The 13501-nt window shown below is 46.5% G+C and overlaps 1 protein-coding gene across 1 annotated transcript in view; it reads right to left on the bottom strand.

The window, feature by feature from the left end:
- Window positions 1-13501, bottom strand: part of T265_13976 (hypothetical protein) — a gene marked incomplete at both ends in the record, with an annotated part of 53802 nt that overhangs the window by 16719 nt on the left and 23582 nt on the right. Inside the window, 3 exons of the mRNA XM_009171475.1 lie at window positions 6639-7116; window positions 11152-11846; window positions 12136-12331. Of these exons, the coding sequence (XP_009169739.1) occupies window positions 6639-7116; window positions 11152-11846; window positions 12136-12331 (1369 nt within the window). The remainder of the gene's footprint in view (window positions 1-6638; window positions 7117-11151; window positions 11847-12135; window positions 12332-13501) is intronic.

Here is a 13501-nt window from a genome sequence, read left to right on the forward strand (position 1 = left end):
TGTGGCATCGAAGGTGCTCTCTGGTCTTATCCTTCGAAGGTTGACTGAACACAGGGAGAGGCAGATCCGTGAAAACCAAGCTGGGTTCCGTCCTGCAAGAGGTTGCATCGACCATATCTTCACCCTCCGACAGATTCTGGAACAGCGACACTGCTTCCAGCAACCAACAACGGTTGTTTTTCTTGATCTGAAAGCTGCCTTTGACTCTGTGGACCGCCAAGCACTATGGCAGTGTCTGTGGAGCAAAGGTGTCCCCCATAAATGCTTGAATCTCATTAAGGCGCTGTACGCCAACTCCCACGGCCGTGTAAAGGTCTATGGGAAGCTTTCTCCTGAGTTCACCACATCAAGTGGTGTCCGACAGGGTTGTCCTCTCTCGAAACTGCGGCAGCTACAACCAGTGTACGACGAGTACGCGGTCCTTACAGCTGACGATGATGATGATGTTACACAACCGAAAACACGCTTGAAGAATGGGAGAAAACGTTGATGGGTTTCGAAGGCCCCGGAGACGGAGAAGGCATTCGCTGGGGGCGACAGCCGCGCTATGGTTCAACTGATTCGATCAACGGGTCAAAAGAGGGCAGGTGTGAGTAAGGCAATATGCGAGAATGACAGAGCAGCAATTCACTCCCTCAATCGTTGTATTGGGCGGTGGGTTTCCAAGAATTATTCACCTGGTCTCCTTCAACACAACCGCTGAAAGAACCCAACGGGCCGGAATAGAACATTGACACCAAACCACCATCAGCAATCGAAATCCAGCGTCAGATTTCAATCCTGCAGCGCGACAAGACACCTGGCCCTAATGGTCTACTACCCGCGCTCTTATTCGATCAATCAAAAGAGGGCAGGTGTGAGTAAGGCAATATGCGAGAATGACAGAGCAGCAATTCACTCCCTCAATCGTTGTATTGGGCGGTGGGTTTCCAAGAATTATTCACCTGGTCTCCTTCAACACAACCGCTGAAAGAACCCAACGGGCCGGAATAGAACATTGACACCAAACCACCATCAGCAATCGAAATCCAGCGTCAGATTTCAATCCTGCAGCGCGACAAGACACCTGGCCCTAATGGTCTACTACCCGCGCTCTTCGAAGAAGGTGGGGAGGTCCTCGTGAACAGTCTGACAACCATACCACACAATATTTAGAACGAAAACAGTACCAGTAGGATGAAACTCTTCGACCATCATCCCAGTTTTCAAAAAGAAAACAAGAACGTCATGTGGAACCTATCGTGGTATCAGCCTGGTATCCGTCGCATCTAAGGTGCTCTCTGACATTTCGCGCAGGTTGATAGATTATCGGGAGAGACAGATCCGTGAGAATAAAGCTGAGTTTCGCCCTGGTAAAAAAACTCAGAGGCCGTAGGAAGTTCCACATTCACCGTCGAGGGTTCCACGTTAACTGTAGGTTGCAGATGAGTGGCAGGTGGTGGCCGCGACAATTGTTGTTCGAAGCATTTGGCCCACCGGTCGAGGCGCTCTTCTTTACACAGGATGATAACACCCTTCTGATTCTTGATGGCTTTGATCAGAGGTTTCCGGGGGCTTGTTGGGCGAATCAACTGAAATAATTTTACGGCATTACCGGGCCTTTTCCATTTCTCTGGCTTTCTATATCCATCAGACTTCATGGTGGGTACGCAAACTTACTTTCATCTGACCTCCGATAATTCGTCGCATCAAGTCATGTTTTGGACCGGCTGGGATAGTTCTCTGAAATTTAGTGGTGCCAATATTCGGTCTGATATCCAGAGCTTGCGTGGGTCTGGTAGCGTCGTGCCTTATGCAAAACTCCCGGCGCAGTGCAAATAGGTGGCGAACTCATTCCTGTATGAATTGACATGTGATGGTAGAGCATTTGGAAAAGACTTTAGATGATCCTGGTATGTCCGCAAAACATTCAGATCTGCCAGCCTTTCAGTTGCCAATCGACTTTTCCGCATCGGTTAGTTCGAAAGTGCTGCATGTAAACAGCCTTTGATCAACAATCGTTCATCGATGTCCGCACGTACCAAGTCTAGTTCAAGTCGACCACCTTAATGAGTCTCGGATTCGCTAAGCCTCTCCATTTGTGAATTCAGATCACCGGCAACTACAACGACAACCTTTTAGCTCACCGTAGCAGTGCACCCAAGGCGTCATAAAACTTATCTCTGGTGGTGTCACAGCTATAGTCAGTAGGGGCGTAGGCAGACACGACAAACAGACATTAAATTCCCGCTTGTGAGATTCCTTCACAGACATTACCAGACAAGCCGCACACAGGCGACTATCAAGCAAAGATCCTTCCAATCGGTGATTTTGGACGATACCAGTCCTTGCAAATCCTGATGCATCAGCCTCTAGATCGCCAGTGGTGCACAGTCAGAAGCGAGTGGAGAGTGATAGGTCGGTTAGCTCAACCACCGTGCTTGCATCTTGAATTACCGTCTCTGGAACACAACACACATCAATGCCAAGCGAGTCCAGTGTGAGGGGAAGAGCAGCTTGTTGCCCAACTTGCCTCAGAGTGCGGACATTTAAGACAGCCAGATAGACTGGGCGCCAAGATCAAAAGATTGACTTCGAGATGCCTGAGGACGACAGTTCTGGAAGACGCGCAGACGTTGCTTGCAAAACCGATGCAGAATGAACAGAGTTATCAGTCCCAAGTGCTGGACTCAAAAGAAGAGATTTGGTGGTGAGGTGGGGAGAGGAGAAAGAAAAAAATATGTGGAATAGAAAGAAGGGAGCTGTCAGCAGTAGGTCATTGTCGCTTATCCGCCCAGCTTATGCAGTAAGTCGACCCGGTTGATAGCACCACGCTACGGCCGATGTCGCATGAGTTTATTTGTATATATGCAGGTCATGGTTGTACGTAGGCTGGTATATTGTCAGGGCGTCCACACCTAGACAGGAGGACGATTAAGGTCCTTAACCAAAGCGTTTGGCTCAAAAGCCTAATCGCTAGGCAGCGGTGTTGGGCCGGAAATGCAAGCACATTACTATTTTTACGGAACAAGTTATCACACATGTTCCAACCCCCAACCTGGAGAGCCAGGAGACTAAGTTCGGCAGACCTCCACCCATGGACCAACCTGGTATGAGAAACTCTGTCAGTATCGTGCGGACATCCCTCAGTATAGCTCAATGGATCGCTGAGGCATATAAAGCGTCGGTGTCTTTGTGGCGTCGAGGACTCTCTTCGAGAACTAAGTATAATTTGCTTTGAAGTAGGATATAAAGTTGATGAAATATGAAGGACTACGCTCACTTGATGCGTTCCAAAAAGGGCAAAACTGATCTTGGGCTGTCGACGTTTTCAACAGCTTTATGACTAGTCTCCCGTCAGATAACTAAGACATTTCTTAAGCCCAAGTTCATAGTACCTGAGGAAGTCGACACGTTCGACTGCAGTGTCGCTGGAGTTCTGGATAAGAAAGTGCTCGTTCATTTCCATTATCATTTTAAAAAACCTCGACGTGCGGGTGGGCGCTCACGTGAGTACGAACTGGGTTGCTGCGATGAACATCGATGGAGTTCACTGCAGCACGGAAGACCTTCTGGTAATCATTACCCAAACTCTCGCAATACATTACACAAAGAGCTAAAAATATTAGCCCACGCGACAACATAACATTGACACAATATCAACTCTGGACAGACTGGCTATCCGTATTGCGCAAAAAGTCGTACGACCAACTGGCCTGGACGACTGTAAACAATTCATGCCATGTGACTGAATAGTCACGTGACTCGGAGGATCATGTGCCTGCAACCTACAATAGTGCACAGTAAATCAACCCTGAGGTTTGGACAATGAATCGGATAATTAGCATTTAGTCACTTAAAAACATACAACAGAGGCAGACGCCTGGTGTAAAGTTAGATAAAAGGATGAGAACGACGCTATGCGAGAAGAGTATACAAGTCATTGATAATTCAAGGTCATTAATAGGGGAAAGTTTGCCATGGACAATCATAGGAAGAAGGGCTTAAGGTGGCTGGCCATGGAGTGGAAAACGTAATCCATAACATATTTCGTCCAGACTGAGGCTTGTCAGCTGAAAGCAGTAGGAATGGACGCACTTGTTAACACTCACTGACGGCTGCAGTGTCCGCGGACCACTGTTTCCATGAATGGAGTTTTCACTCGTCTTCCAACTACGAATCACAATTCCAGCACCGTAGGGGAGGCGCTGAGACATGCTATACCCAACTGAGCTTGTACGGAGATTTCGTCCTACCGACAGAGTGAAACTCAAGATTCGAACCTGTCACTACTGGTTAGTATCACACTGTACCTAGTCGGTCAAGATCGACTGATTTGTGGTATGAATAGCATACATTAAGATATGCTGTCAACCATTTTACAGTCGCATAGGTCGGATACTGACGCTGTCTCGAATAATCCCCTCACAGGGCCCATACGATTTGTGGGATTTTATCCGTTTTAAGTAGATTACTCATAGTTTGCACGTGAAAACTTAATTAAAATATAGGTATCCCACTGTACCCAGAAATTAGTAGAGTTGTCAAGATTGTCATAACCAACCTATGGGTTGGCTGCGACCCAGGATGCAAACGAACGGCATACGTACGTTCCTTCTCGTAGTTTAATTACTCTCTGACCACACCGTTGTTCAGAGTAACCCGTTGTGCATTTCACCTTCGAAAGGCAGGAATATTTTGTTATTCAGGACAGGATCAGTTAAAGATCTGGGTCAGCACAGGTAACGGGCAGGAAATGGAGTTGTCTCCCAACACTTTGGAGTGTTTTCAAAACTGTCTAAAACAACTACACTAATCATTGTTGAAGGCAAGCTCAACGTAGCCTATTCGCTGCAATATCACTATCCTGAATGTATGTCAAGATTTGGTGTACACTCATTAGTACCACAAATGCACACTGGGGAACCAATGGACCTGAATTTGGCGTTAGAGCACCTTCGTTCGCCGAAGATCGACATGTCAAACAACGTTTCCGAATTATGCAGGAATTTACCCCTGTGGTGAAGTGGCAAAGTTGAACGTTTCAAATTCCCCGGTCCATTCTGAGATATTGGTCATCTTTCCCCAAACATTTAATGAGAAAGTCAACGGCACCGGATGAAAGTGGTTTATTAAAAGGCGGAAGTTCTTTGTCAGGGTAAATAAGTTAAGAGAGCCATTGTGAAGTTGCCCCTGCCCCAGAGACAAAACATCATTTAAAGGAAACACTTTGCTCTGGTCTTTTCAGCCTTATCCAAGCTTGGAACTTTTAACCTAGATAAAAAAAATCGACCTTGCATACCACAAACCTAAGAAGTTCGTGTTTCCTATGAAGACTATATGGGTTCACATAGGGTCACTCAGACGAGGTAAACCAAACACTAATTTAAAGCACTTGTACGGGTCCTTAGAAACGTGCCGTCAGAGGGTGGTGTAGTGTCAGACCCAGCGGCTGGCTACGTTCCTTTGACTTCATTCACATTTATCGTATCTCGTAGTCTTTGTTTTTGACCTGTCAATACATCAAAAAAATATCGTTCAGCTGTAGCACCCTTACAGTGCCTAGCTGCTATGCCACCCGAAGGAAGTACGAGGGCTGGAATACTGCCAGGTTGCCCAAGCCTGGATAGGGGAAGTCGAGAGGCAGAAGTCGGGTTCGAACCACGGACATTCCAGTCAGTAAATTCGCGCTCTGACCACTTATCCCACGGACCTTCTGGGTCATTAGATCCACGTCCTAATCACTTGGTCCATCTCGCCCCCAATATATTCACTTTATTAGGACAACGCTATCAGATTTCGTAGAGGAAAATCTGATCCAGAGTTGCGTGGGCAGGAAATCTCATGAACTGGTCCTAAAAGTTTCTAAATAATTTTGCCTCGCTCCGCCTCGTATTGTTGAATGTTGGATTAATAGAGCGAGGGAACATTCCAAAGATGAAAAAAAGAGGTTGTTGATGTGAGCGATTCAACGAAGTGTACACCGGTTAACTCCATTAACACATCAAAAGTACAGTGAAAAGGTAATCGTGTCCTAGAAATACATTGTACCGAAAGTTGAAACCGCCAGTGATAATACCATCACCGATGGCCTCATGATTTAGGATGACCAGCTTGTGGTTAAGACAGTTCACAGTAACGATACTTCGAATGATGGATTTTCACACAAGAAACTACTCACAAGGTTGCTGAGAACTTTTCAACACCCCACGACTGGTTTCGCCCTTCTTAGGACTCATCACGTAGGCGCAGTCCCCGAGCTTCCGTCAACCTTATGTTCTACTTGAACCCAAATTCGACTGTTTTCGAAACACACTCATTTTCACGGAAGACTCAAGTGAATCTCTCGTTTATGATGTTCTTCAACTGAATCTACTACACAAAGGGCGACCCATGTTTCAGTTGCTATGACATTCGAGATATCGCAGTATATTTTGATAGAGGACATTACTCCCAAGGTTTCTGAAAACTTTTCGACCTGGATTGTTCGTTTGTGTGCTAATATGAGGATTCGACATTGAAGATTACATGCCTTTTATATCTTACAGTCGTGTGTGCCTTTGCGTGCCTCCTCAGTAAAATTTAAAACCAAGAGAATTGGCAGAACCTGGCTAATAACAATGGGAATGGATGAGACTAGACGACGTACAACCACTTACTTGGAAATCCTTGTAAAGGGACCACTTGAATCGTCGCTCAAGACCATAGGAATAGAAGCGGAAGAGGCATTCAAGTCCGTATCTATATCCAGCGTCTGCGTCTTCCAGAGCCAGACGTCGGAACTCTCGATAGATACGAAGGAAAAAATTGTCTCGAAGGAAGAAAGACCAGAACCGGTATAGAGTATTCATATCCTCAGATTGTCCCGGTCCGACTCGTTCGCGATCGGCGAGACAAGCGGCCCGGTAGCGCATATAGCTACGAGAAGTCAAACCACCCGCATGTAAGCAGGACTGGCTCATATGGTGCACAAAGGTATTTGAGGAAGGACCCGCACGAGAAACTGCAGGATTCGGTAAATGCGCACGTGCTGTGGAAGTGTCCGGAACATTTGAATCTTCTGTGGCTTCGATGGAATCATCGTCTTCGGCGGGAGCTGTACTGATTATGACGGTGGTGCCACACGTACTGATGTCACTAAGTGCACGAATAGGCAAGAAGTCTCATTATGTACAAAGGAAACGCGATCCATACAGCGAAAATAAACAGTACACCGTGACCTTCTAGCACAGACCCTTTCAAACGAAAAAACCATCAACTTAAGAAGTTCAGAAAGGGTTCTGCGTCGTCTCCGTTTATGTGATACTTATTCGCTTTCCTTCTTGGTGATTTCTTCCAGAGTATCCTTCAATCTTAACCAAAAGACAGTACGAGCACACATTGGTTAGGTGTACGGAATAACGTAGCACCAACCGTTTCCAAATGCAGAAAGAGACGGTAGCAGAAATTGGAATATGATGTACCCAACCGCAAAAAGAGAACAGCTCACCAGTCATACGTAGTAGACCAGCGCGAAAAAAACCGGTTCAGCTATAACACCCTTTCGGTGCCTAGCTGCCATGCTACCCAAGGGAAACACGAGGGCTGGGATACTGCCAAGTTACCCAAGCCTAGACAGGGGAAGTCCAGAAGCAGAGGTCTGGTTCGAACCACCGACCTTCCGGTCAGAACCTGACCAGACCAGCGTGATGTGCATAGTAACGAAACTGCGTCGACAACCGGCACCTTACTCATAACTAAAATAGTCAGTTCTGTTGGTCAGTGAGCTATCTCTCAAGTGTCATTAGGGCTGTTCTCTGTCACCCGTTCTCGTCAACTTCTTAATCGATTTGCTTATTGATTCTCGATTACCTGCCTCTAACACCCTCAGGAATCGAACCATACCAGAAAAGTTCGCTCACAGACACTGAGAACGTCGATGATATTCCTCTCCTTTGAACACGACCCTCTAGAAATGCAAGCTATTTTAAACAACCTTCAGCGCAGTTCGGGAGGTGCTTTGCAACCGTCAAGTGTAAAATGCTGCTGCAAGATTGGTGGAATAGAGCCCATATCTCATGCTTACAAACAAACCGTTTGATCTCTACATGAGTAGCATCATCATCATCAAAGACAGCAATATTAGTGTTGACACTGATGCTTCAGTCATACAAACATAACGTTCGTCTTATTTTATTTGAAATCTGAGAGGGGAAATAGGGGAAAAAGAGTGGGTGAGGGAGGGGACCTAGCGCTGGCCCATGTCAAGCATTTGAGGTGCCAACACCTCCAACCGCCCAATCAAACAACCTGGAAAGAAACTGACAGCACGAATGTCATGATGAGGACTGCGTGACAGCCACTGCGGCTGGTTGGAGACGCTGCAAGATATGGCTGCCAAGCGATGTCAGTGGTATTCTTGTTGTCAGTTTCTATCAAGATTGTCTGAATGAGTGTCTGGAGGTGTACGCATCCCGGAATGCTTGAGGTAAACTAGCGCTAAGTCGCTTCCCCATTCACCTTTATTCTTTTCTTCACAATAAGGCCTTCAAATAAATCATGGTTGTACGGCAGCGAAGCGTCAGTGCTGAACACCGATGTCATGCTCCCGATTATGACTACCTGTTGACCTGCTTGCTTCAGTGTGCTAACACTGAAGGCGGCTAATTAGACAGGCTTTCGGGGTTTGAAAACAGACTTCGAAGGGTTTGGGGTTGTGACTGAACTCGCACGTCCAGAACCTGCGGAGAAAGTATTCAAATTTGGGTGGGAGAGGTTGAAAACGTGAATGTGTAGGGAGTCACCGCTCACTCGCCCTGTTGTATGCAGCTAGTAAACGGATCCAGTTGATGGCACCACGCGTCGGCCGATGGCGCATGATAGTATTGTTAGCTGTAAATGTCATGGTTGCATGAAGGTTGGGATACTGTCAGAGTGCCCTCACCTAGACAGGAGGACAATTAGGATCCTCAACCACAGCCTTTAGCTCAAAAGCCTAATCGCAAGGCACCGGTGTTGGGCTGGAAATGCAAGTATATTACCATTTTTACGGAACACGTCGCCATACATGTTCCAACCCCCAACATAGAGGGCCAGGTTAGTGGCGGGGGGCCCCCCCCCCCCCGGTATAGCTGAATGGGTCGCCGAGGTATACAGACGTTACACTAAGGTAAGGTCCAGTCTTTTAGTAGGTAACAGCATGAATGCCGATGGACTGACCGAAGACCAAACCATTTTCCGAAATGGAAAGACTAGGGCCGTGTTCGCTAACCTCCGACATGACATCAACCTGGTTAAGGCTAGTGTCCATCGCTGCAGTTCGATTTGTGCTACTGTGCGAGTCAGGGAGGTGGCCGCTGCGCGTGGAAAATATCGAACCATTGTCTCGTCTGACAGGATAATATAAAGAATGCTAGATGTTTTTTTATGTGAGTCCAACCCCCCTCGATACATCAATTGGTTACGCCGGTTAGGTAATGCATGTAAGAGGGTCGTTTAGCTTGCGCAGCCCACTTCGCCCAGCCATGTAGATAAGGTGCACCCAGTCCAGGACTTGACAACGAACAGTGGAAAGCAACCCCGACGATATGGCAACTACTGTCTCCCCAAACGAGAAACGGGACGTAAGGAACCAACGGTTAGTGATGCTGGCTGATATGGATGTGTCAACCAGCCAGTGGCGATCTTCCGTGAACGTAACTGGCTTCAATATGTAACTTGATCACTCACAGACAAACGATTCAACGTCAATGAACAACTTGAGCCATCGCCCAAAACGTGCGTCTGTCCTCGGTGAACGAAGCTGTGGCAGCTGGAACCGGTGCACATCGGTGCGCGGTTTGACATTAACTGACTGGTTTCAAGCCACATCCTGTTTTCTCATTGCTGAACTTTAAGTGTAACTGCTTCTTTGCACCATAAATGCTTACTCATTAGGATGTGACATTCGCCCGGCCAGAACCCTTTGTGACTAACTACATACGCCTAAGGTTGAAGAGGGCTAGTTCGCCTGTTCAAAACAAAACTGAGGCTGTAACAGAGATGCTGAATCCGTGGACACCGAAACCACGGGACCGATTCCACCGGAATCATTGGACACCATAAATAATTCTAAACCGTGGCCTCTAGGAGATCACCTGTCTTCTTTACGCTGCTCAGACTTCAGATCAATCTGTCGCAAACATTAAATTAAAGCAGGGTCAAGTGAACTAACAGATAAGGACAATAACAACATCCAACATTTTTACTGTTCTTTGTGGTACAAGGATGTGTATGTGCTTGCTTTGGGCAGCTCTCCTGTGGTCGGCCTTTTCACGAGCGATGCATGAAAGCGCCAGCATAAATCGCAACGCACATAATTTTTTGACGAACATTAGACGAAGACATGTACTTTTTCTGAAGGCATGGTGTGCCGCTCCAAAAAGCAACGCTTAACTGAGGGTGTACGTTATGACAGCGAAATCAGTTGGTCCTTGAGTTACAGTGCAGCACCAAACCCCAAGAATCCCTGAAAAACAATCTGGTGCATCGTTTTGGCTAAGAAACCGATTGACAGCGCCAACTAATTGGAACGTCCGCCAAGCAGTTTCCCAGCTGTCTGTCGAGTGACATTTGGCGCTTTATAAGAGTGACCAACGGTCATGGAAGGATAATAGGAGGCAAACTATGTTCAGCTGCGAATGATGTCAAGTGGCAACTACTGATCAGTAAATATCACCCGTAGTAACTGTGCGGCTGATACCCGAGTAATCATACCGCATAACGTGTACGTTTCGGTGCTACGTTTCAAATGCATCAGTACAAAAACTTCGGGTTTTGAAATTAAAATTTGCAGATTAAGCGAGATTACCTGAAAGAGTGCATTTTTAACGCAAACCATACAGTTTCTTTGCAATGCCTAACGAGTGAAGAAACCCATCACTAGTGTTAAATTTTATCGAACGTTCGCTTACATATGACGCTTGCTTGCGTAAGCTTATTGCCAATATTTCATAGTGAGCCTCCCGGTTGGAACATACCGTTGCCAGTAAGAGTGACAATGGGATATTTGGCACGTTAAAGGGGCCCTCCTAGGACTGTCTCCTAGTATGCACATAGGTGATCTGGTTGCGGGGAAGCCGGACGACCACAGACATCACGGCAATACTGACCGATTCCGATTACTCAGACATAGAGTACAGAGTGAAAACTCACCTGGCCATAGAAACAACAGCCCTCGATGATCGGCCACGTGAAGCAACATGGTCTTTACCCGATCGATTCGACCCTGCTTCTAACAACAGACTGTTGCGGTCTTGGTGAGTGGAAGCACGGGCATCAATGTCAAAGGCGAAACCAACGTCCTTCTCATCGCGTTCAGCCCTCCCAGTTGATTCGACTTTTGCCGGATAAAAGCCGGTCATACGGCGTTTTGTGATCTTTTTTGCAGTGTGTTTCTCATTCGAACTGGATTTTGTTTGCTTGCTGGAAGCAGCAGCAGCAGCGCGGGAAACTTCCGCGACCAAGGCAGCCACTGCATTCTCGGCCTCTATCTGTTGTTCGGCCTGACTTGAGGTGAGCGAAGCCGCGTAATTAACACCAGATTCGCAAACACCGTTCATTGGATAATACACAGAATAAATAGGAATAGGGGCTGGCGGTACCCAGTTCGTGTTGACGATAAGCGAGGGAGGGGCAGGAGGTAGAGTATTGGGGTAGAAGAAAGGAAATGGTGAAACCTGTTGTGAAACACCATTCGTTAAAACAGATCGAGAGGATTCATCTACAAGTGTTGTGTTAGGGAGATGTCGGTTGCTCGGATATCCGGCAGAGTGAAGGTGACTTTCCATTGAACCACATGTAGCCGCTTCCTTGAGGCTAGCGAATTCTTCCGGGGATACAATGTTTACCTATAGCAAGATCAGAGGAAGTGTCGTGAGGAACGCTAATGCCCATAAGGACAAGAGCTTTCAGTTGAAAATACGTAATGATTTATGTGTTTAAAGACGAAGGTTGTGATGCAATACAATAGGATTCGGACAGATAGCAACCATATGGAGAGTTAAAGCACTGTGACACACAAGAATTATGGGTGTAGGTGGAGTACTCTAAACCACACACCGTAGGAAGATAACTATGGAATCCTCAGACCGGGACACTGGGGAATGCAGCTGTTAATGCAATAATTAAATAACACACCTTTTCTAAGTGTCCGCAGCTTTGTTCGTTTTTACCGTCATAAGTAGATTCCATTGTGTCAGAGCCATCATCCGCATCGAGATCTTCATCGAAACCAAGCTTGCACACGGAAATATAACGTTTACGTCGGACAGTGCGTTCATATTCATCAAGCCCAAGTCGAATTTGCTGAAGAAGATCGGCATTCGTCTTTGCTCTTGCGAGATTGGGGGAGAAAGACAAAGCGTACGTGAAACGAAACATAAGTGAAAAGAGGAAAAGGCTCCAGGACCCAACAAACAAAAAGGGAAGCAATGTGCTGGGAAACGGAAGGCACTTAAGAGAGAGAGAGAGGATGACACAAAGCGTGGACGGATACGACAACAGATGAGATGAACTACTGAATGAGTGAACTTAAAGTCACTTCTAGTAAGCGCCTGCGGTATTCTATGATACATTCTTGTGTTAATTAGTGCCCGTAAGCTAGGCGGATGGGAACCTTCCTTCCGTAACTTCTTTTGCTCCTTCCTGCTTGAGAATGAGCCAACACTATTGAGTTTTCTCGATTACCGTATGTTGCAGTCTCCTGGGAGCTCGGTACACACACCGGCTCCCAGTAAGTCGTCTTGAAACAGCTCTTCAGTTTTCTCCTAAAAAGTTGGATCGTTTGTTGTTGGGTCAGAGGTTCATTGATTGCAAACTTCTCTTGGTTGTATAGATCGATTGAGATTTTAACCGGACCGGTGTCTGAGCATTGTTTGGATATCGCTTTGTCCTCTTCTTTATACAGCCAATCGCCGAGGGTTGACGACCGACTGTTACGAAAAACAGCTCATACTACAATCATGGTTGCAACATCACGCGCTCATTGCAGTACAGAATGGAGGCGGGTAAGCAGAGAAATTAGGTGGAACCGCAACATTTTTCGAATCTTTGGTAATGAAAACTGTTCTGTTATGGTGAATTTACTGCAAAACAATTTGTTGTAAATTTTGTTTGGGGCGTGAGACCAGCTATTTCGAAACAGCTCTGGAACATAGAAGGTTTCGACCAGTAAACTTTGCTGGACTAGTGGTGGATCTGCTACAAACAGCTGAGAATCAGAAAGTTTAACTGAGGAGTTTCCGTGGTCACGGGTAGATAAAGCGGGGTTCATATTAGCCGACCGTCCAAGGGTGTGGTTGCGTGTGAGGAAGTACTGTAACCGTTTTCTGCCTGACAGCACATGGATCTTTTCTTAAGTAATAGAATATGCCCAAATCTCGTACGCCAATCGCATCTTGCAATCAAATGATCAGTAAGATTACTCTACAGAAGCTGATACACTCGAGACTCCTACCTGGCTTTATCAACCACTCAAGCGCGATCTACCTGCACCGCTCGAGCA

The sequence above is a fragment of the Opisthorchis viverrini genome (assembly GCF_000715545.1).
Source record: "Opisthorchis viverrini unplaced genomic scaffold opera_v5_129, whole genome shotgun sequence".
NCBI lineage: Eukaryota > Metazoa > Platyhelminthes > Trematoda > Opisthorchiida > Opisthorchiidae > Opisthorchis > Opisthorchis viverrini.